The 25085-nt window shown below is 45.9% G+C and overlaps 1 protein-coding gene across 2 annotated transcripts in view; it reads left to right on the top strand.

The window, feature by feature from the left end:
* The window catches only part of LOC144467865 (zwei Ig domain protein zig-8), a 234523-nt gene that overhangs the window by 4698 nt on the left and 204740 nt on the right, over positions 1 to 25085 (top strand). For both annotated transcript variants that reach the window (XM_078176847.1, XM_078176846.1), the window contains exon 2: positions 14874 to 14999. In XM_078176847.1, coding sequence (XP_078032973.1) covers positions 14909 to 14999 — 91 coding nt within the window. In that variant the 5' untranslated portion in view covers positions 14874 to 14908. The remainder of the gene's footprint in view (positions 1 to 14873; positions 15000 to 25085) is intronic.

The raw sequence follows: 25085 nt of genomic DNA, 5'->3' as shown, positions 1-25085 counted from the left end.
GCCGCCGAAGGAAACAGCTCTTGGAACAAAAGCCCCGGAGAGGAAGTAGTTATGCTTGTGTACAGAGTAGGTCGACACCTAGGATCCTCTCGAACGCAGTTAACTCTCGGATGCTTCCGATAATAGTGATCGTCCCCGGGAGTCATCAACCGGCGCTTGCTCCGGTTAATGAGTTTCCCCAGCCTTTTCCGCTGACAGACACTTGTCATCGCTCGTAAAACCTGGACGAAGCAATTTCTGCCGGCGGCGCGGAGGGCCGAGGGCCGCTCGCGGGAATCGTATCGATAAATAAGCGGCCGGAGATCGACGACCCTCGCGGACCCCGGGGAAATTATTAATAAACAATCCTTCCGCGGGAAAATAGACGCGACAAAAATTCCGATCGGTTGTAGCGCGGGAGTTGCTCGCGCTAGCATAATCGCGCCCGGCCCTTTCTTTCTTCCGGCGGCTCCGTCCGACGGCGCGGCTCGAGCGCCGTTCGGAAAGCGCGCTGTGCTCGATGAATTTGTAATGCGAATCCCGGCGGACTGATCGCGATAAAAATTCCGTTTAACGTGCTCCCTTCGCGCGACGAAGTCCAACGGTGTCTCCGATACACGGATTAACCGCCGAACAATTGACTCGGCTGTTCCCGATGCTCGGATCCCCGCGGGCGGAAAATAAAACGCGCGGCGCGCTCGCTGCCGAGCGCATTAAACCGGGATTTAAAATATCTCGAGATTTAAATAGTGATATTTTTAAACGTTAGACATTCTGCGATCAGTGATTGTTTTATTACAACGGTGTCGCAGGAGCGTTTTATGGAGAGGAAGCTGTTGATTGCTTGCTGGAAAATAAATAACAGCTCGCCGTGAGCGAAGTATGTACATTTGCGCGAGGCTTCAGCCCCGAACGAACCTCGACGCGTCTGACCAGTGCTCGCCGTTTCCACTTGCAACGAGCATTGATGAATCTAGCTGGTGTAATCTAATTATCCCCGGGCCAAACAAACCGGGACGCGTCGCCTGTCCCCGAAAAATTGCCACTCGACGCGAATTCCCGTGCACCATGCCTGGTTTCGCAATAACATTCCATCGCCGGTTACGCGGATGCTTTAATGCGAATTCGCGAACGCGCCGAGGCTTCAGGAGCCGGCGGATCGACGAAAATTCGTTGGGGATACATTTTTCAATGTGTTGGAACATTGTAAAAATATTTTCAAAATGTGACACGGATAGTCTAAATTTCTATACGTGGAAACAGCTCGCAATGATCAGACGTTTTATCAAAATGTAATTACTACTGTTCTTCTTTTCTCAAATATTTTATAACTTTAAAATATTTTTCTGACGAATAACTTTAAATCAAATAAGTTTCTACTTTATTTAAAAAATTTTATACAATAGATATAATTGTCTGAAATGAATATTTATTCGATATCAGTTCGAGTAATGTTTTATTCCGATTAAAGACTCGTTGAATTAATGAACGCGTAATATTACACTTGCGACAGTCGTCGCTGTTCGATTTTTAAATATATGTTGCCGCGTTTCACGTTACAAATAACTGTTCAAAATATCATCGTAAGCCAGCCGAGGGATGATTCAGTATTTCGCGATATATTTCGTTACACGCATTTCGATATTGGAGAGCACGCGACGCTTTTGACGAAATTATCTTCGATTAAACCTAACCGGATTTCGCTCGCGAGTTACGGCCGGAGTTATAATTGCAGGTGCTATACTCGGCGGATCAAATATTTTCAGGCCCCGCGTTCGGAGGTGCCCCGCCCGCGCAATCGGATTCGACGATCTAGGAAACGAACGATATCACCGTGGAATAATTCCGCTACGTAATATATTTTGGCGCCGTTATCTAGGCAGTTTGTATCAATAACTGTGCGTCATAATGTATCACCGACGGGATCGCGATGCCTGGGTTACACGATCGCGGTTCCGATCAGATAAGCCATCTTATAGTTCATTTGAATAACACCTCGTCTTGACCCACGAACCTCGCGATCTTAACCTTTGAATCGAAGTCGGCCGACTAGACTCTGTAAAAGAGCGTCTGGCCGTTTAACAATAGAACTCTCAGACGAATAACTCTGTCATAGTCTGACATTTAAATTGCAAAATAACAATTGTCTGCATCAATTTTTGGAGCCAGATGGAATTTTTTCTTCTTCCTTAAAGAACTTTTATAAGTTGTATAGTAATATATCAACAATTTTGATTTTCTTTTTAATATTTTTATTTTAGTTATCGAAATTAAAGAGTGGAAGTAAATGAAGAATTGTGTCTGTCCGTTAAAATTAATATAAAACAATAATACACCATAATTAGCAAGTCATTTCCCTAACATTACGCAACAATTCCAGCATCGCACCGCGGAAAAGAACTTCCCGGATTCCTCACGGCGAAGTCAAATAATAGCAAATTCTATTAATACGGTCAAACGCGTAGAACGCGAGGTCCGACACGGTCCGCAAGTAGAACAATCCCGGGAGCATGCAGAGAACGTCTTTAACAATTCACGCAGTCTCCGGTGCGCCATTTCCGGAGGCAAGCTGGAACAATTACAGCGCTTTGTCCACTTAATTAACATCGAAGTGTGGACTCTGAATGTGCTCGTGACGAGGGTCCTACAAAGAAAATGACCAAGCCCCGCGGACGTACCGAGAAGACGGGTTCTCTCGCGTGTGACAGCGTCGCCGTCGTCGTCGTCGTCGGGAGCCGGTTTATCGGTAGGAAGAATCGGTCGCGATTCGAATGTAAATGGCCTGGGTTAACGTGGGCAAAAAGCACGGATATCGGCGGCCGCAAAACCGTGGAACCGTCACCGGAATATGTAATCCCGTTTCCGTTCAATATTCAGGAAGCCAATACGCGCGGCTCGACGCTCTCGGCAACGCTCTGGAACGCCGGGTCAGGCTAATCACTCACGCGGGCTACCCGCGGCTATAACGATTCTATACGGTTCCCCCAAACGGCGGCCGATTAGCAGATTTGTCATGCGAGCGGGCGGTCGGGGGCCCGCGAGTGGCCCATTAGCGGACGCGCCGCCCAATCGCGGACAATGGCCCGCCGTTGCCGAAGACGATGGGACCTCGCTTGTCGGTCTTTCTCCGATCTCTCGCCCTCTGTCCTGCTCCTCTATCTCTCTCTCTCCCTCTCTCACTCTCCTGATCCATTTCTCTGTCTCTCCTGGTCTCTTACTCTCTCTAGTCTGGCCTCTTACCCCGTCTCTCTTCGAACAGCGACTGATCAATGGGAATATCCTATATTTCGGGGAAACAGTACGTCATCCGGGGAAACCCTGCTCGTGACGCGGTCCTTTCCACTTTGAAGTGGATTAATGCGTGACACACGGGACGGATGTCGCTACACACTCGCGACAAGGGACACATTACACCGTGTACTATTAGCCGAGTGCTCCCGGAACGGATTTATGGCCGGGCCGGAAAACATTTTTCGGGATTTTAGTGGACCGTTGGAGTGGCCACTCGCGTGCCCGAACACGAGTGCCCTTTCGCCCTGTCGCGGGACCATTGCCGTTTCATTTCACCATCTCTCTCTCTCTTTCTCTATCCCTCTCACTCTCTTACTCTTTCTCTCACTTTCTCTCTTACTCTCTCTTTCTCTATCGCTTTCGCCGAGTTTGTTTCGCTCGCGTGCCGTCTCGCGATCGCGAATCGTCGTCCAATGGGAGGAGTTGATGAGGAAATTACGGATAGATTAACTCGCCGGCAAGAAGCCTTTGTATGTTAATTCTAAAGGGGTGGGGGGAAAGCGGGGACGCGAAACTTCAATTTCTTGCCGAACTATCAAACTCTTTTTGATCGTCTTCCGGGAAGAGGTAATTGTATTTGTTGCGGCCTTTTTGCGGACCTGTGCCTGCGGATTAAAGGGCTCGTTTCGTTCTTGGAACGACGGTGGCTTTCTTCGTCCCCTCTCTGACTTCGTTCGACGATAATTATGGTTTTAGACGGTGTTTCTTGGTTTTCCTTGTCAGCGATCGAAACAGTATGGGTGTTATAATTGTTTACATAGGTATCGAGGTGTTCCACCTGTTAGGTTATTAACTGCATTAACCCTTTAGGATGTAACACTGATAGAGACTCGTGTTGATTATTTCGTTTACGATATAGTGAAATTAATGTTATTCATTTTTTTTAAGGTGAAAGGAAATTGAAAAGATCTAGGAATTCAACTTAATAGAGAAATAAAAAAAAAACACAAATCGTCTCGATTAATTGAAGAAATTATTAATAATATTTAAGGTGTGCTAAGTGCCGGGAGTGAAAGTATAGAGCGTGCATTTATGCATTAATTGCAGGAATGGTTATATAAAGACACGACTGCCTACGTGGCAATTAAAAGAAACAGTACATTGTTATCTAACCCGACGATTATACAATCGAGCGGAATAGTTTGTATTGTTTGGGAATAGTTGCAGGCTGGTGTTAAAAGAGGTGAGTCGGTAATAAACTGGTGTATCGTGACACGTGGTCGTTTGTATAAAACCGGACGGGCTGTTTCAATTGTCGGAGCTGTGACGGTGTAATAAATAAACCGTGGAGTTTATCAATTTGTAGGGAACTGCATCACATAAAAGAGAAGGAAAGTCAATTTTCACATAGTATAAAATTATATATTCGCAGGTTAATAATACAAAGAAGCTCACACGTATTGCCATTGCAATACGAATCACTATGCAAAATAAAAATTGCCTCTGTGGTACCACTCAAAATTATTACATAATGAACTAATAAAATTGTTGCACTATCAAATCGGTTTATTTAAAAAAAGAAGTGTTGAAAGTATGTTAAAACTGTTGAGAAATGTTATATAACCTCAATTACACAAAATAAAAGATTTAAAATTAAAATGGCATCGAGTGCATAGAATTAATTGCCGCAGTATCGACAACGTGTTAAATAAAACACGTGTTCCATACATTTCCATCATAAATAACAAAGCAGTGCGCAGATTATTAAAGACGCTGGAGCATCTTAAAAATACTATCACGTCACTACGAATGAATTAGCGCATCGTTACCTAACGCAATCGATGAATAAATTTGCATTCGCAGCCATTTCGAAATCAAAATCGCTAGTTACATCATGACGCATTCACACCGCAATTAAACGCGGTACCCTCTTGTTAGTTGTCGCATCAGTATCGAGCTTCTCTGTGTCGGCGCCGAATAAAACATCGGCGTGTCATCGGCGCGCGAATCCTGTATTTTTTTTCGCGCCGCCCGGCCCGCGAGAAAATGAAATTCGCCGGCCGTTTAATTGGATTTCGGGGCGAGCTCGTCTGATCGTTACACACTGTTTCTACTTATCGACGTGGAGCGCGTTACGCGCGTGCCAGATAAGGGCCTCGTTTGTGTCCGGGGGATTCGGCACCGGTCATTATCGGCCGCGTCCGCGGGTTATTATTTTTTTATTGTTATCGCGGCCGCGGGCGTAAACAGCCATAACGGGGGCAGGCGCGCGCGCGCGCGTCCGTGCCGGGATGGTTGCCGGAAGAGTTGCGTAGGATCCGTTGCGGCGGATCGTTCGGTCGCAATCAGTGGTAAATTTTGATTAAAACACATGTTATTCGATAAGCGGCAGAGGCAGAAGAATGGCCGTAATGGTTATCGGGACGTGATATACGGGGCGAGAACGTAATAAACCAGATATATTTGACAGAGTTACGAGCGCGCAAGGAAACCGGCCGGGGAAAACGTGCGCCATTGGCCACGGGCTGCGTGCGAGCAGCTCGCCTGTATATCGCGGAAGAAATCGCGCGACAACGAGAGAGAGAGAGCCTGCACCGGCCAGATATAATCCTTTGACACGCGCGGAAATATAACGGAAAGTTGTTTACAGAACGACGGGTTACGTTTCTCTCCCCCCCTATCTACGTCGATACGGGAACCAAATGACCGTCGACGCATTCTTTCTTCTCACGCGAACCAGAAACGGTATCGACGCGCGACTCCGCGCGGCGTCTGCGTTCGCCTGGCCAGGTACGCTGGAATCGATAAATCGAACGCGCCATAGGACGTCGCGCTGGAAAACAGATAAAGAATCGTTAGAGCGGTGCCAGTTTTTTTAAATAAAAAAAACCGTGTTCCTTGCGAACCTCCCTCCCCGATCTCTGTTGTCCTCGCTGCATCGGCGAAGTCACATTCGTTCGTACAGGTGTAAATATTCTTTCGTTTGCTAACTATTACACCGTTGATGGACTGCCTTCGATGAACTGCGATCGGAGTCGCTCGATTCGCCGGCAGATTTTACGAATTTGTCGACGCCACGGCTATTTCGACGTCGCCGTGATCGGTGGACCGTGATTCTTCCTGCGAAGCACGAACTCCTGCGCTCGGGCAGAATTTTTTTTGTAAACGATGCTATGGCAGTTTCGAAGCGGAAAGTGTCCCCTTTCGAACGAGCTGAAAAATATTGATCCACGATTTTTTTCTGCTGTTCTATGAAAGTTCGAATCGGAAGCGTGACAATTGGAGGCTGTCCCAAAAATCGAACGAGTTATCATCGAATTTATAATTCTGTAACTTTGTTAAAAATGATCGCAGGGTATCGCGTAATAGCTCATTTTAAAGAGTAAAGTCTACGCTTTAAGACCATTTTAATTATTTTGCTCTAGTATTTATGTCTTGTTAACGATCGATTTTTATATGACGATGATTTTTGCGAATTCGATAATTCAACTTTGAAGACTTGTGCGGACTGCAACAAATTTTTCTCGCGAATATAATTATACCAGTTTTAAACTACGAACTCTGCCCTGTTCAACGAGCACAAGAACTTTGATCTACGATTTTCTGTCGCCGGATTATTCTACTTTGCATGTGAAGCGCGTCGGCCGCATAGCAATAACGATGACGAACTCCCGCGCGAAACATTGTGAATATTCAAACTGTTACGTCACCGTGAACAGAGAGGATCGTGCAACAAATCTACTCGAAGCCCGTTTAGGAAGTGTGCGGCACCGACTTCGTCGCGGTCACGTGATTCAACCCGAAAGAAAATATCATTTCTCCGGCGATTGTTCCCGGTCCCTGTCCGGTTTAAATGCGATAACCTCGTGAAACCGATTCAGCCCCCCTGGCGGACACAGTGTTGATTTTCCATTCTTGGGGCGGCGAGCTGCGTGTTGGCATGGCCGCAAGCACGCGTCCACGCACGTGATATTTCCGCGTCACGCAGTACTCGACGTGGTTTACATTGTCAGTGTAGAACGCGAAAGCAAACAACACGGACAGCATAATTTCGCGGGCGGCGGAATGATGCGTGTTGAACGTGTTCGTGATGCAAAACCGCGTATTCAAAGTTCCGCACGTCGATCTGAGAAATTGCGATATTACGGATACGCCGTTTTCGCTGGCCTCGTCCGCTGTCGTCTCTAATTACTGTAATTAATACGAAGTTGATCACTGGCATATGGAATTTATGCGACTACGATGGAAATGACTGGTTCGAAAATAGTAAAAACATTTCAGGAATCTAAAGACACTGTCGAGATATTTGCAACTTTGTAGAATTACTAAACAATAAAATAAATACATATGCAACTTCTATGTCTTCTAATTAGAGAGGACAATTTTTATTTTGTCAAAATTATTCCATTACAGGCAGTCGATAAATATTAATTTTAATTTTTCTCTGAGAAATTTCTAAGATCGATAAAATAATAGTCATTGTAACTATAAAGAATTTGCTACGGCAAGGGGTTAATGAGACGTGTGAACATCTCAATTAATTGTCAAAATTTATCAAACTAAATAGAAGTAATTTTAATCGAAGTTTAATCAACTTAAAAATCTCTAGTATAGTAATGAATGCGGTTAGAGAATTAATATCAAGAAATTGTTATTACAGAGATGTTGAAACGGTTTTCATAGTGGTTTACCGTCGCTAAGTCCGGTGTTCGGTTATATAATGTATCCGGCATTATTCTCAGGGCACACAGGCCACGGTACTGTTTAAACAACGGACATTTGTTATGCCGCCACGCTCTGATATCGTCATTCGATGCGCCATTCCTCTCTATTTCTCCGCCTAATAGACGCAACCCGTTCGTATAGGACAAACTTCGCTCCACAAATTGGCCAGCGCGCGTTCAGCATAAATCCATCTCGATAATAGCGCCGATTGTTCCCCATTAAAGCAGCAATCTGCATTAAACTCGCTCGGAAACGGAACGTTTCGAATCGCGGCTCTTTAACCAAGAGAACACCTTGAAAACTGATAGGCGAGCAGATTGTTCACTTGAAATCGAATTAAGTTTCTCCTGTGAAATTAAGACGCGAATATCAACGGATATTTCTCGTTGCGATGGGGTTTGCTTAAGCTTTTTATTAATCATGAAATTCGAGAACGAGTTAATCTTTATTCAGTAGGAATCGAAATGGAGTGAAAAATTGACGATCTTCGCGTTGCTATAGTTTTGTGGAAAAAAAAATCGGAGAATGATCTGCTTATGCTTATTTTAAAGCCTGAAATCTCTACTTTTTTATAGGTTCCTACCCTTTTCATTTAGTATTTACCTACATTACATAATATGTAGAAAAGTATAGATGGTTTGGGACATTGGAAATACTGGGTGTGAAAAATGGACGATCTTTGCGCTGCTGTAGTTTTTCAGAAAAAAATCGAAAAATTATCTATTTCCCCTCATTTTAAAGCCTGAAATCTGTACTTTCATACCATATCCTTGCTCCTCCGTTTCGCATATTCCTACAATTCACGATATTGAAAAACCTAAAGGTGGTTCACGACGTTGAAATGAAATCGAAGCGAGTCGAAAACCTCCGGCTGAAAAATCAACGTTGTTTCCGCTCCCGTAAATCTGTGCAGAAAAAACGTCGGAACCATCAACCGGCGCGCTTATTTAAATACCTGAGATCTCCGCCCTCCGATGGACCGAAATTGTTTTTCGGTTCACTATATATTTGTACATGACGTGGCCCGTGGAAAAGCAAAGTTAGTTGCACTTTGTAACGTTACAAATTCAGGAACCCGCCGTGTGCCGAAAAAATATTGTTAGCCGTTCGAGTCATCGTTGGCTTTGAAGATTAAAGTCTCCTCTCTCCCTGCCTGCCTTTCGAGCGCGGCACGAAACTCGATGTACGATTTTCGCCGTGGGGTTTTATTGAGCTTCGAATGGAAAGTGTGCCATCGGCGGCGCTCTATCGCTCGGTTCGCAGCCGAAAATGATTTTAAAACAGGAACGCGGTATAAAGGGCGGCAAACCGGAAGGTTCGCCCTCTGAAACGAGCCGAGGCAGCCCCCTACCCCCTCCCCACCCCGTGCGATTTATCTTCACGAAGTTACTGTATCCCGAAGTTCGCCGTGCCGCGGCGCCAAGATCTTCGGTGGCTGATCGCAGAGAAATGATCGGAAAGCAAGCAGATCGAAGCGTATCAGCGGGTCGAGAGCCGCGTAGTATATAGCAAACGTGTCGGCCGACAGTCTTTACGAGGTCGTTTGAGCATCGTGGTTTCTCGAGGGGTGGTTGTTTGATCAAGAGAGAGAAAGAGAGAGAGAGAGACTCGACTCGTTGCGTTAGTCTCGGGGCAACCGGCAGAGCAGCGGAGGGTTGCCAGCGCGCGCCGACTTCTGCTCGCCACTTGAAAGTCGTCGTACACGGACAGTTATGGTTTCTGACTCGCTGTGCGAGCCCGGATAGCTTGGCTGAATATTTGACAAAAATTCTTGCTTGAAAGAACCTAGTCACCCCCCCTTGTTCACGGTTGCTCGAATTTGTTGCGGCACGCCGCGCCGCGTACACGTGCAATCGCGTTCCCTTGGTTCTTGTTTTACCAGCGTATTGTGTTGTCGAACAGCGGGAGGAAGAAGCGAGGGACAAAGAGAAAACGAGGGGGAGAGAGAGAGAGAGAGAGAGAGAGAGAGAGAGAGAGAGAGAGCGAGCGAGAGTGAGGTACTCGCGTTATGCACGCGGTTCGTCCGATACGTATGTCGTTTCTTGTTCGAATAAAGAGGCCAGCTGGCTTTCAGCGAAATAGATTTTTGTTCGAACGCCGAGGCAAGGATTTCCGGTAGAATATTTCAACGGTGGATCGGATGCACAAATCATTTCTATTCCCGTTCCCCGGAGTCCCCACAGTTTCGCGGAATTGTTCATCGATTAATTGCTCGCGAACGGAGACGGCGAGCGTGGCCGGTCCTCCCGCCCGCGTCACCCGGGATCCTCGGCGGGCGCGAAAAAAACTTACGAACGCGGATCGATGAACATTACCCCATCGGAATCAAGGAGCACCGGCGTTCTTCTGCCGGACCGTCGAGCTTCCTCGAGTCGCGACGCCCCTGTTGCGAAACATTCCCCGCGTGTAAATCGATAACAAAGCGATCGTTAAAAGCGGCCCTCGCCGCGCGACTACACCCTCGGAATGAACAACCGTGCCCGGGATTTCTTCGCGTCGATTACGCGCTGCCGGGATCATCGATTACACGATTAAACGGTTTACTTAACCCGGGCTCATTAATCACTTCAGTTGTACCTGACCGAGCCTTAATCTGGACCGAGCGGCGATTTACCGGCGGCAACCTAAACTTGCGAGCATTCGATCCGCGGAGTCGCTAGCGATCGGAGTCTAATCTAGATCACGGCGAACCCGAACTGAATTTAATAAGAAATCTAACGCGAATCTAAACGGGGCTCTTGATGTAGACCTCGTCTGGTTTATCTGGATGGATCGGGTTTATGCACCGGGGTTAACGCTAAGAGACTGGGAGATCTTGGGAACGCGTTACTTATCCTTTATCAACGCTGGTCGAAGAAAAAGTGTACGCTCGAAAAGATCAAGGCGTAAACAAAGTTTCGTTAAGAATTCGCTAAATTCAACTAGTGATAAATTCGCAAGAAATATTGGTAGGGTGATGACTTTTATTTTAAATCGAAGCCTGAAACTTCTGCTTTGAAGGTAATACTTCTGGATTCTAAGTTGAATGCACCTTTGCTATTGTAACTCTAAATGTGAGGCAAATGTGAGGCTACGTCACAGTGAAAATTACTAAATTTAAAAAAAAATGCATGAACTCTGAAAAATTTTTTTCGGAGATCCTGTTTGCAATAAAATAAAGCTTGATCCTTTCCCTTTAATTTAAGCAGAAAGAAACATAGCTGCGATTTTTTTTCTCAAAGTTACAGTGCTTTAAAGCAACCTTCATGCTTTGTCGATAATTCCATGCAAAATCGTCCTATTATAAAAGCTTTTTCTTTAAATTAAAGCTTGAAATTTCTACTTTAATATCATATTTCTCGATTTTAATTTTCATCCACCCTCGTCACTGCAACCCTTTGAATTTTTATTCTACGTTCGCCCCGCACGCTACAAATAACAATCAAATCTATTTTATTCGACGAGTGACAAAGTTCTCGAATAAAAGCAGCGTCGCTCAAATACGACCGACGTCAGACTACGAATCAAAGGCGAAGACAGTCAGGCGTGGCCCGTCAGCCAATCGGCAGACGAAACTAATCCAGGGAAAATCCAGGTCGGCCCGGGAGACTGTCAGGACGATCAGAAGGTGTCTTAATATCAGCGCGGAGTTTCTCGGAGACCATAAGTCAGCGGGTTCATTTCCCGAATTCGTAGACGGTTCGCGGGGGTGGTTGCCGGGCTCTATCTTCTCTGTTCAGAAGCTCTTCCGTCCCGCGGGAGGAGGAGGAGGAGGAGGTGGGACGACGGAGGAGGGGTCGAGAGTAGGGGTTTTCCGACTGCGGGGGTTGATTCCGCCAGCAACCAGTGTTCCTGTAGTTGGCTGCCGGGGAAGCATTAATATGCTTCAGCCAGCCCCTACCCACGGTTCGTTACGTAGCGTCTTAGGCCCGATAAGCCCGGCTCGAGGAGCGACAAGGAGGACGCCACCCAGGCCCGAGAGCAAATCTATTTTAAATTCTCGTTCCGCCCGGTGCCGCCCGCACCACCGCGTCGGCAGTCTTTCGGTGGCGGCGCGGCGGAGGTGTTTTCGCCCGGCGTCGGTAGCGCAGCATATTAATTTCCGATAAATCAAGCCCCCTCCCTGCCCCTCCCCAAGTCACCGTTCTCGCGTTTTATCAGAGCCAGGCAACGCCGAGCCGCGCACCGCGATCCGATCGCCGTATCAGAATCTCATTTACCGGAGAAACGGTTTCCACGGCCGCTTTATTTTCCTTACGTTCCCACCCACCGAGAGACTCCTACGGAGGGAAGATCGGCTTTCCAGGGCCGGACGATCGCGAATTCAGCAACGCAAGCGTTCGCCATCCCTACGGAGAGGGTCTCCTGCCGCGATGGATCCTTTGGTTCACTTCTACCCCTGTCTTTCTCTCTTTTCCTCGCTCTATTCCTCTCTTTTTCTCTCTCTCTTTTCTTCCTCTTTTCTGTCTCTTTTCTCTTTCTTTCCTCCCTTTTTCTCTCGTAATTTAACCACAGTCCAAAACGCGAGGCGCTTCGGCAAGGGGAGGGACTTTTATGGTTGCAAAGTCGAATCTGGTTACTTTAAGGACCCGGAATCCTCCTGATAGCGGCTACTCACTCCGGTTTAGGTGGTACAGTCGAGGACAAATATATGGGCACATATTTTAGAATGGAACGACTTCTTCGAAATTGGACCGCAACGGGTGAATCCTTTTTTTCAGATGATAGGACAGCCGGACAATGTGTTCGAGAATTCTTTTGCATTCTCTGCAATTCATGTGAGAAAGATATCTGGCTGTCAACTGTTTCGAGCATACGACGAGAGGGAATGTTAATTAAAGATTGTTTGTATATATGTTGAACATTTCGTTGATATTGTACGAATAAATAGAATTATTATTAGTGGAATAAATTCTTATTTCTACAAAATTTAATTCATTCAATTTTTTGTTAAAATTCAGTCGCCTAAATAAAATTTAGTAAGAAAATTTTAGTAACTTAAATTGAACTTTGCACTCGTAGCTATTTTAACTGTAATTCTAAAATAACTTTTCTGACATGCAGCATTTCCATTTTATACGACAAAATGTATTTTATGCATATGAAATTGAATCTTGTAACTCATGCGGCAACAGTTATATTTTTAATAATTTTTGAAACCTAATTTTTCATAATATAAAAATGATTACGAAACGTGCTGTAACAATTTTAGTAGTACTTCAGTGTCATCACTCGAGTGCAAAGGGTTAAATGTTCAATTTTTGCAGTAGCAATGCGGTTCAGACGACGAAACAAGAAATAATATTATTTTTATTTTGTGAAATTTAGTTTCTTGATCATGATGATATGTTCCCATAAAAATGCATCCCTACCAAAAAATCTGCCGTATGGTAAGTCCTCTGTGTATCAAGGTCTTCCATAACAAAAGGTCTAAGACTATGCAATTGATTTTCTCCTGTCGAAAGAGAGAGAGAGAGAGAGAGAGAGAGACAGACAGAGATTGCGGCTACGGTTTCCGTATTCGAGGACGGTGATTTCTTCGCGCAGCATCTATATTCATGTTTAGTTCCCGGCCACGGATACAAGGGGATGCCGTGTCGCTTAAATAAAGGAAGCCCGAATGCCGGCCACGTCCCAGATCCACGAAATCTCATTCTCAAAGAGAGGCGATTCGATCTTCCGTGAGAGAGGGTGCGCGCACAGAGCCCCATCGGCGAGTAATGGTCGCGGAAAGGCCTTCGTTAATGCTCCGCCGCGATTCCGGGGGAATCGACGAAACCGATTCGGTGGATCGTAAATCACCGCCACCGTGAACAGAGGAAATAAATGTCCTGTCTGACTCGCGGCCGAAAGAGTCCGCGGCGGAGAACAATTTACGATTAACTCGCGCGACGTATGGGAGCGCGGGACGTGTGGGCATAAATCCCACGTCATTCGCGATCCTCTGGTTCGAAGGAAATGCGATTCTTCGGCCTCGCGGATCCGGGTTCGACGGAACTCTGCAAGCGTCAATGCGTCTTCTTTGAATCCGAACGAAACCTGAAACCTTTCGCCTGATTATGAACCTCATGGCGAACCTTGCGGTCCACCATAGGGCGTTTACTTGGTCCTCTGATGGGTTTAGCTGCAATTAAACTCGGATTCCGGCTGCGCAATTTTCGTGCGAAGATAACACAATCAGATTCAATTAAGGTGTTCGTTAGAAGTTAATTCTGAAGAATTTATGTTTCGGATATTGGTATGAGTGCGACGAGCGTGCATGTGTGTGTTTAAGGGGGAAGTGACTGCGACGCTAGCGCGTGAAGTCGACTGAGAGTTGGTTTGAGCTCTAGTTAGAGAAATATGTGCTCGAGAGGACTAAGATAGAGATCAAACGAATGTTATTATGAAGTTACAATTGCTTCGGAGTTCAAAGTTCAAGTCTCTTTGTAATTACCGTGTGTACGTATTTGCTGGTTTATTATTAGATCTAGAATTTTTGTGCTATGCAATTAGGGTCCTCTGAGATTTTTAATTAGTTAGTTGTGGTGGTTTCGTTGAACTAAAATTACAATTTAAATAGCAAGCAGTTGCTACTTTCTACGTATAATGAATATACTCGTCATGACATGAAATACTGCTACTTCTCCATGACGATTATACACGTCGAACACAAATAACTATAATAATAACGAGCCAGACTCTTGATAAAGACTTCATGCAAGATCTATTAAATACGAATATTATTAATTCCTTCTAAAATCATGTAAAATATAATTCTTCTGTTATCAAAGTACAAAAACGAAAGCGAATAATTATAATACAAGAAATAAAACCGTCCTATCCTAGTAGGGTAATTATTAAAAATGAACAAATGTTAATCAAAGCATCGTGAAAGGAATCGTAGTGCAAGGGGTTAATTTAATTCGAGCTCAGCCATGTTTCCAACAATCTAAACAATTTTCTCGCGTCTGTTTCAGGAGGTCCATGGAATAGTGACGCAACCATTATCAGGATGAAGTTTTTTCGACTGGTTCTGGCACTCCTGGGAGGCACGCACGTCCTCTGCGCACAGCCTTCGGCCTCCCCTACGGTGAACAGCTCCGGTGAGTACGATTTTCATTATTTACAGTGCAACGCACTGAAAACACTTGTCAGGGAAGATTGGAATCTTCCCGACGATAACGCGGCCCTGCTCACAAAGAAGTGAACGAAAGAACTGAACCGAAAAATTACCCTAAGAGGCGGCCTGTAACACGGCGCGTCGGAGACGCCGATGATATCTAATGCGCGACATCTATTTCATTCGAGCGGCCCTGCAGCGGCTAGGTCTTACAAGACGCGCTGTTCCTTTCACGAGCCTGTCGGCTGGCTCCAATTTTTTTTTTGCGGAGATGTATCTCTTTTCCAATCAACCCCTCGAAACCGTTAACGAAGCTACGCGACGACCGAATCTGGGTCAAAGTGTAATCAATATCCGCGCCCACAATTCCACAGGTTCATCAAAATCGTGCAGGTAGACTTCGGCCCGGGTCTCGTCGCTATTAACCCTTCAGACGTTTGTAATTTACGGAACGATTGTACCCCTTTGGCTCAGACTTTGCTCAGACGATCGCGAAGGGTTGGAATACCGTGTCCTCGAAGGGATTTTCGTTTATGACGAATTTGTAGTATTGAAACAATAGGTGCTTGATAAGCTATGCTCGGTTTCGCGGTAATTAGGAATATAGGGGTGGTAAGGAAATTTGTATAAACAGGGTTAAGTGTTAAATAATACTTTTAGTTATTTTTACAATTAGACTGCGACTGACAGGCTTTTTTCGACAAATTAGTCTTAGATAGAAATAAATAAATTGGGTTAACCCTCTGCACTCAAATTTATTTTAATTACAGAGCCAAGACGTTTCTTCCGACTTATAGTATTTCAATTTTACAGGATTTATTTCATGTGAAACATATGAGTTTATTGGTTTACAGAGTACTTGCATTTTTAATGACGTTTTAAATATAACAGAATTAATTAGCATTAAAGTTCATTTTCAACACGATGCACCTTATTTCCAATATCGCTGCACAGTCGAGTGCAAAGTGTTGATATTTTGGGGGTTCTATATTAATGGCATTAAGGGTTGTATTAACCTTCTCCTGGATTAAATTATTTTTTACAAATACTCCTGACTTCTATATTAATATACAATTACAATAAAAATGCAACCCGCGCCGTTGGTTTTCGACCACGTTTAGCGTTAAAATGATTGTACACGGTGGCTCGCGGCGGCACTTCTGTTCCCATTGTGCCACGAAGTGGGAAAACTGTTCTCGAGCAATCAACCGAATCAATTCCGCGAGCAATTGCCAGCGGTCGTCGTTCAAACGAAGGAGCGGGCCGCCCCTCGACAATAAATGGCGGGGGCCTTCGAGCCTTCTTTCAAAAGTAAAACGACTCTCCGGATCTCTCGGATGCAACAAACTTAATTGCCTTCCGAAGGTCACTCTCTCCCTGCCGTCAACCCACCGCCGCCGCCGCTACCTCCCCCGTTCACTCGCCCCGTTCACAATCGAAGGGGAACAATCCCGGTGAGCGAGCGGAGCCGCATCCATTCAACTTCTACGGCGGTCGTCCGTGCTAGTAATTTACGCTCGGAGCAAAATAATCTTCTTTCCCAGCCAATGAATTCGATCGGGCCGGGGGAGTTTTCGAGAGGGGAGGGGGTGCGCGCACACACACACACACACACCGATACGACAAACGCGATCGATAGACCGCAGCTTTCCGTCTTGCTACCCCCATTAAATATGCTTTAATTCCCCCAATTTGGCGCTCGAGTCGCGGGTAATCGAGCGTGTCCCAGTGGAATTTTATTTTCCGCGGGACCAGGCCGCTCCATCGACTTCGGTTTAATCGCGGCTGATCGACCCACCCGTGACCCGATTTTCGATTTCCTGCCCGGTTCCAAACGATCTAGAGTATTTGAGCGGGGCGAGGAAGATTCGTCGATCTCTTTGAAATTGATCTTAATTTTTAGTTGATATGGTTTGGAATATTTCCTGTTTATGTCTGACTAATTGTAGTGATCTCTCATTCGATAGGTCAACTTTGATTTCTCCTTTTTAGCTTGAACGTCTTAATGATAATATTCTTAATAATAATTTCTTCTTCGATAGGTCAACTTTGATTTCTGCTTTTAGAAAATTGTCGTGGTATATCTGTCTAGTAATAAGAATAATAATCTCTCGTTCGATAGGTCGTCTTTGATTTTCCCTTTGTAGCTTAAACAATTTAGAGAATTGTCTTGTCATGTCTGACTAATAATACTAATCTCTAATTCGATACATCAGCTTTGGGTTCCCCTTTCAAATTAAAAATTTCAGAATATAGTCTTGTCACATCTGACTAATAAAAATAATAATAATCTTTCATTTGAAACGTCAACTTCGAGTTCCCCTTTCAGCTTAGAAATTTCAGAAAATTGTCTGGTTATATTTGCCTAATAAAAATAATAATAATTCCTCGTCCAACGATACGTCAACTTTAATTTCCCCACCGTAGTTCAAAATTTCAGAAAAATTGTCTTGTTATATCTAACTAATAAAAATAAAAATAATCCCGCGTTCGCCAATAAATGAACTTCAAGATTCCCTTTCAGCTGAAACATTTCAGAAAATTTTCTTCTCACATCTGACTAAGAATAATAAATTACAACTTCGATGTCCCTTACGTTTAAAAATTTAAGGGCACAGTGGAGACTCGAATTGCCACGATATATCTCGGAGACAGAACACGCGTACCGAAAACAAAGCCGTCTCGGCCGAATGTCTGGCTCGCAGGACCGGTTTTTCCAGGGCGAGCCGCGACAATCGCGGCCGCCCGGATGACGCATGGTCGCCGCGCTATTGAGAATTACAGCGTCGTCGTGGAAAAAGCGGTATCAGCCCGTAAAGTGTCGGTAATTTATCGGGTAATATTCCGCGACACCGCGGAAGCGTATACCGCGGGCACGAAACAAGACGGGTAGGAGCAGTAGGACGCGGAAAGATCCGGCGCGGCGCTGCCACGAGAACGCGATAAATTCAATTCGGTATTCGTCATCCCGGTTAATGGACGAAATTCCACGGTGTGTTTCGCGTTTCCGTTTTATTGGAAACCGATATCGACGGATGGACTCGGCGTAGACGGGGGTCGGTACAGTCTAGACCATTTCGCTCGATGCCGTTCTTCTCTTCTTTTTTTTTCTCGCTCTCTATCTCTCTGTCTCTCTCTCTCTCTCTCTCTCTCTCTCTCTCTCTTCGTTGCATCGAACTTCTATTCAAGTCCCCGTGTCGTCTAGTTACTCGAGCGCCACTTACGGCTTGATTACGTTCGACGAGAACAAAAAGTCGATACACCCCGCGGCCATTCTCAGCCGTACACGGTGGCCGGCACCGCGGTTCCTTCCAAAAACACCGTGTGAACGCGCGGCGAACGCGCCCCGTCTGTGCAGCCCGGTTCACGGCGAGAGATCTCCCTTTGACGAGCGCGGCCTGCAACGCGATTCCGGTGCCAACCATCGTCCGAGAATATTTATTTCCTGGTATTAATTAAACGAATCTCTGTGAACCGGGTAGGAACGTCTGTGTCGGCAAGTGACGCTTTTCATCTCGCGGACGACGCGGCTCTCTCGCTTTTTCATTCGGCTTGTTGCCGTTTCATAAATCAACGGCAAAAGTGTGCTCCTCCGTCCCCGTGAAAAGAGAGCCGGGCTAGCGCCTTGTAACGCCGTTGCGATTCCATTAATTAATATTTAAGTTCCTCTCGGCCGGTTTTGAAATTATTTTCCGGGACGTCGACCGGCCAGCCTGTAGCCCGCGTAGCACGGCGTTTCAATTTTCCCGGGACAATTCGCGTGCCCGAGATGAAATTGTACGGTCCGGGCAGGGTATTCCGAGACGTTCCGAGCCGTTTCGAAGCCCGGACCACGGCCCGGAACTCGGTTAGAAGGTTTTTCGTCGAGACCTACGGACTTGCTCCGCAGGCCTGTTCTTGCCGGGGACCCCGCGGCTCCGACGCGTTCCTTAAAGCGTTACACGGCCAAACTTGCGGAATTACATAACAATGTGCGAGACGATAGCGCGTATAATAACGGATAATTGTACTCCGGGACTTTGGAACTAAACCCGCTTCCACAATGATCCCGGGGACGCCCGGGTTATCCGAAATTCAGCCAACTCCGACGCGCCCGACGCCTGTTTACTTTGCCTCGAGTGCTCGCCGGGTTTACCGGTCGGCTTTAATTAATCTATTTTTCTACCGGCACCCGGCGCCGTTCGCGACCATTACGGCAACGCGACGGTGTCGGGACACACGGCCAATGGGGACCGTTTTGTCGACGTTTTTGGTAAATCCGTCTGTGACGAATTAACCGGACCGAATTTACAAAAGGTTCGGAGCAACTCACCGCGATATGGGCGTATCGTGGAATCCGAGGATCAGCTCGGTTTTCTTCCGCGAACGAAACGACCAGATTCTTGAAGGGCGAAGTTTCCTCTTTTCAGCGAGGGCAAAAAGTTGGTTCTACGATTTTTTGGTGCCGTTTTATGGCCGTTTGATTCGAGGGCGTGCATTCAGCAAGTTTCTCGGGTTCAACGCGGCAGGCGAAATTGAACGAAAGTCGACCGGATTCAATGCGCTGTAACTTCGTTGCCAAAAATCGTGGGTCAACGTTTTTCGACTTATTTTAAAGAGGAAGATGCCTATTTTTCAATCGTTTTACTTATTTTGATCTAGGTGCACTGTTGTAGTAACATCTGCAAATTTTGTAACATTATTAATTTTATATATAATTTATCAACTTTGCAGATCTGTGAGGACTGTGAAAAATTTTTTTATCGAATAAAACTACCAGGAGCTTATAGCGTGAAGTCTCCTCTTTCTAACGAGCCCCGAAACGTTGATTTGCGATTTTTTTTAACGAACACACCGTTCTTTGAATAAAAATTGTGCCGGCTGCATAGGAATAACGATCCCTGAAAACACTGTCGATATTCAAACGAGTATAACTCTGTGAAAAAAAATCGCCCGACCATCTACGTTAGCTCATTTTTACCTCAAAGCCTCAGCTTTAAAACCCTAAAATCGTTCTTCGGTGAAAAATTTCTCTGCTTACTAGAAACTTGCGCCAAAGCAGGCCATATTTCCACGTTTTGATCGATTCTGTAGAGTCCACCATTTTTTTTTTATCACATTAGAGTTTCTTGCAGCCCGTTGCACTAAATTTCTGTTCGACATCAAGTTGCCGAGCTTATCAACGATTTCTAAGAAAGTTTGATCCCGAGCGCCTCGTGCCACGACGATGGAAACTGCGGGGAACGAGAGAGCCTGCGACGACCCGGGAAGCGTCTGGTACGGCATCGTAGCCGCTTAAGCCGCGATCAGACGGTCGATTTATCAAACTCGTCGGACGACACTGTCGGCAGATATTACTTCGGCCTTTTTCCCACCCTCCGTTTTTGGTCGGGTCCCCGACCTTATTCGCGCCGGGATTATACGCGATGGCGTGTATAATGCGGGTCGCGGTGCCGCGTGACCCCGATATCATCCGGCAGCGGGTCGCACCGGTTTGGCTCGGTTCGGCTCGGCTCGGTTCGTCTAGCTAGTAGTGCACACACACACACACACGCTCACCCCCTTCAACCCTCCGTCCGACCGCCAATCTCGAGACACGGTAAAAACTAAGATTACTATGCAATGCAATCAGCGGCGTACCCGGGGTTCTTTCAGATTAAAACACAGTCCGGGATTACCGGTCGAAACTGCTGTTTTGCCGGGAGCTGCTTCCCAACGAGATTGTCCGACCACCCTCTCCGCCTACCGTCCTCGTTCACCCTCGTCATCCGCGACAAAAAGTTTGCGGGAGCAACAGCGTTCCCGGAGAATCGTCCTGGCCGAAGAAAACGCGGCGAACGAGGCTCGTATCGTTCGTTGATGCCGCGCCGCTATACCACTCGGTCCCACTGAAACCGCGTTTTCAACTGAGCAACCGGTATTTACGTATTCGCCGAGCATTTTTACCTGCGCCCCCCTGTCGCGAATCTACCCGCAACGATACGAGTGGCTCCCACTTGTTGGAGCAACCGTTGCTCCCCCGTCGCTGGGCTCCGTACCGGTTTCGTTACACGGAATCTCCTTTATCGCGGATTTCCACTGTGATACCTCCTACCGTCGGCTCGTGTCTGACAGCTGTCGCCTCTTCCACTCGCGTTGAATTTACAATCGAAATCTGCGCGAGCCGAAGACTACGGCGCGATTAAATCATCCTCGAACCATTTAGAATACAATATTAGCGCTCTCGTTTCACCGGATTGAAACAACTGCATCGTAGGCGGATGCTCGCGAGTAGCATTATGCATCGCTTCAGATAATGATGTGGTGGAGTATGATTCCTTGAGATGTGAGATTAATTCGTGCAAGCGGATTTTACATAGCATAAATTGTTTAATGACGGTATGATGATTTATTAGTGCGTCTATTAGCATTTGATAATTTATTATAATTATAATTAAAATTTGAAGAGAAATACTAACACTCTATTAATATCCCACCCCTGTAAGAACGGTCACACATACTTAACGATCACAATTTTCTTCTCCTTAAATCAAATGAATCTCGTGAATTTACTTCTCCTTTGACAATCTTGTGAATTAACTCCTTCTCTTTAACAAAAATAATATAATAACTATAACCACTTAATCTGTAAATACAGACAACGAACCCGTTAATTATTCCGCGAAATCACGCCCAGCTCTCTCTCCGCCGATGAATTTTCGCGGTACTTTCGGATTCTCGTCTCTCGACTATTTTCCGCGGCGAAAAGTTCCGTGTCAGAGCAACGTATTAGCATTGCAAACAGGTCGCCGCGTATCACGGTGTTCGCGCGATCTCCGCCGCAATAAACGAAGAAAATTCTCGTCCGTACGGATTTTCGTTTGTCGCCGGGCAACGTCGATGTCTCTCCGTCCCCACCCCCGGGTTAATAAGCTCCGCGGGTGTTTTCGAACGTGTTTTCGTGACCGAGATTGCGGGCCGCGCGACATGGAAACGTGTCGGCCGTGACGGCGCCGGGCCACTTCCTGCCTGGAAATTGAAGAGCGAGCCCGTCGTCGTCGTCGTCGTCGACGGGGGCGGTGGTGGTGGTCCGAAGTCGCCGGTACTCGTTAACTTTATTCGGTGTTTCGGACCGCGAGACCAGCGCCACGGAATTCCGCTAGAAATTATACCGGGCGTCCCTTCTGTTATAAATTTGATAGGTCGCCGTCGCCGCCCCCCCCCCCCCCCCCCCTGCAAACCCGGATCGAATTAATGGTTATTTTATTCATACGCGGGCCGGCGTTCTGGTTTCCTTTTGTTCCGCCCTGTATTTCGTATTCCGATTGTCCGCGACAGAAATTCGTGATTAATCGCTTCGGTTCTTGCCGGCCGAACGGCTGCCGCGGGCTCGAGTCCGATTCAAGGGACCCGGCAACGAAAAACCGGGGCCCCCGATTTCTTTCGTTCAATTTTCGCCGCCGCCCCTCTCCCGCCTCCCACCCGGGGACCCCGTTCATTATTCCGGCCGCAAGACACGCCGTAAATAACATCCCGCGCAACAGCAAGAAGTATATTAGCGGGAATGGTAAGAAGCATCGTTAAGTGTCCCCCGCCACGGATTATTTCGTGGACGACGGTCTTTTCTTTCCCGATTCTTCGGGATTCCCTCGGTTCTCGATAAATTCACTGTTCTCTCGGAAAGGGGGACGGATAGGGTTCTTAAAAATGGAGGTTCGGCACCGTTTGTTCTGATGGCTTGTTCAACTATTGTATCAACGTCGTATCGACGACGAGTATGACGAGGTCATGATAGATGTTAAATAGGTAGGGTAAACTGATGCGTTAAACTAATTCTAGATAAATGATACATTTTATTATAATTTTAGCTAGTGTTAGAAATTATAAGAATGTTACACTTTTTCTTAAAATGGAAGAGTATATACTTTAGCAATTTTCAGTGGTATTCCTTAGAAAAGAATTAGAACTGCTATAATAATTTTTATAAAAAATAATTGGTGCAGTGATATTATGGTAGACCCCTAAATAATATGTACAAGAAGAGATTTCTCAACCACTTGAACTATAACTTATTTCACAGCTAGATGGATTAGGATACGTTTCTTGCTACTAAATTCCATAGAAACATAGACAGACAATTTCTATTTATTACATAGCAACCTTCATTTCAATCTTTAAATATTGGGAAAATTTAATTTCAAATTAAGAGACATAAATAACGTAGATATTTATTAGATTATATTCAAAATATTCACGAGTCCTACAAGATATTATATAACAGAAAAGGTTAGTTTGAGTCCACCCAAATAGCCCAATGATACTTTATTCCTAGTTAATAAATAAAACAATAAATCCATAGAAAATATATATCCCGATTACACCATATCATACCAAAAATTGTACCTAACGCTGTCTTAATCATGCTACATTACCACCGCAGCGATAAGGGTTGAAACAGTTTACACTAAATCAGTGTAAACTGTTAGTTGCCTGTCCCGCCCGAACAAATGGCTATTTAATTTCCTGGACAGACAGATCGTCTCCGGACAATTAGTCCCCCCGTCGACGAACGGAATGCCCGTCGCCGTTAATTGAAACGAAAGCGGAAGAACTCGGCGCGGACACACGCGGGGGTTCTGTTTTCCATAGCAGAAGGGAGACCGTGGCAAACACGGATTAAGCCGGAGAGGTCCGTCGAGCGTCTGTAACTCGGTGAACGCAGGCGCAATTAACCGGGGGAAAGTTTGATGCGCGAGAATGTGAGAAAAGGCTGAATCAACTCAATGGCCAGATCGAGAGACGGCCGGAGGCGGGACGGGGTGGCAGACTAATGCATAAACAATGCGCCGTTTATCCGCGCCGGGGATGCAACCCCAATGAATAATAAACTACCCTGCAGACACGCGGACGGATAGAACGGGGTTCTGGCGTGAAGCACGACGGCGGGGACGCGTCGGTGGGAGGATTATCGACGAAAAAGTGCCCCTGGCTCGGCCGGTGATGACCCCACGAGGGTGTGAATATTATTGCTTCCAAGATCCCCGCCCCAACCTACCGCGCACACGAGCCATTTCGTTCGTGACACCCAGGCCTTATCGATGGCGCCTCCGCTGCCGCTCAAATTCCACGTAATCGCGCAAATGGGGCATAATCTCTGTCGAACGTTGCCTCGTTGTAGCCCAATTCCCCGATTTACCGGGCTCGGGGCGTCGTAAATGGACCCTTATGACTTTCTGAAATGAATACCGATCCTCGAATTTCATTCGTAATGTATGAATCGTGTACAGAAATCATTATAGGAACACTTTAGCGATTGATAGCCTATAAATCAGTTTTTTACCCTTATTGCAAGGCAGCCAATAATTTGCCATCTATTATTGAGGTATTGTTATATAATTTTTTAAATATTATAAGCCTTTCTCGAGGAATAAAATATATAAAATAGATACACTAAATATTGTTTAATGCTAATGTTATGAAAATATAAAAGTGTCTACGATTTCGGTCAGTAGAGTGTTTAGGATCTTTTCTTCTACTTTAAACCCTTGGATGACGGACTAGCTTCTAACGTTTTCTCTTTTTTTAATTATTACTAATATTGTTATAATAGAAGGCGAATATAGAACTATTTATTTCTTCCGTTCCTAACAAGTAGTATAATATAATATCACTGTCTCTAAGCATTGTCAATAGCACAGTCACAAAAATGACCCCGTCGTCCAATAGTGAAGCGAGACAACGGAACACCCACGGTCCAGCTGCATGAAACTCCGAAGCGTCTCTTTCGACATTCCCCTGTCTCCCGTCCGATAAATTCCGAAACAAAGAGCAGCGGAAGAAGCACCTTTGTCGCAAGTTTTAAATATGACAGTCGTGATCTCCCGGGTGGCCGAAGTGGCCGCTAACCAAACAACAGGAGTTCACTATTAAATTGCCCATTGTCCGACGTCCTTTTCTTCGGCTCTCTCTTTCTCCCCCCTGTGTGCCAGCTGAACGAAAACAGTCGTCCTTTTTTCTTCCTCCCTGGGAAACAATTGGCCGGACGTCGCGGTACGTCGCGGCGTCCTTTCGCAGTTTGAACCGCGCCGGACAAACGATACCCGCTCGAGAG

The sequence above is a fragment of the Augochlora pura genome, chromosome 3, assembly GCF_028453695.1.
Source record: "Augochlora pura isolate Apur16 chromosome 3, APUR_v2.2.1, whole genome shotgun sequence".
In the NCBI taxonomy this organism is placed as follows: domain Eukaryota; kingdom Metazoa; phylum Arthropoda; class Insecta; order Hymenoptera; family Halictidae; genus Augochlora; species Augochlora pura.
The sequence above is the reverse complement of the archived record's forward strand: the minus strand, read 5'-3'. Positions and strand labels throughout refer to the sequence as shown.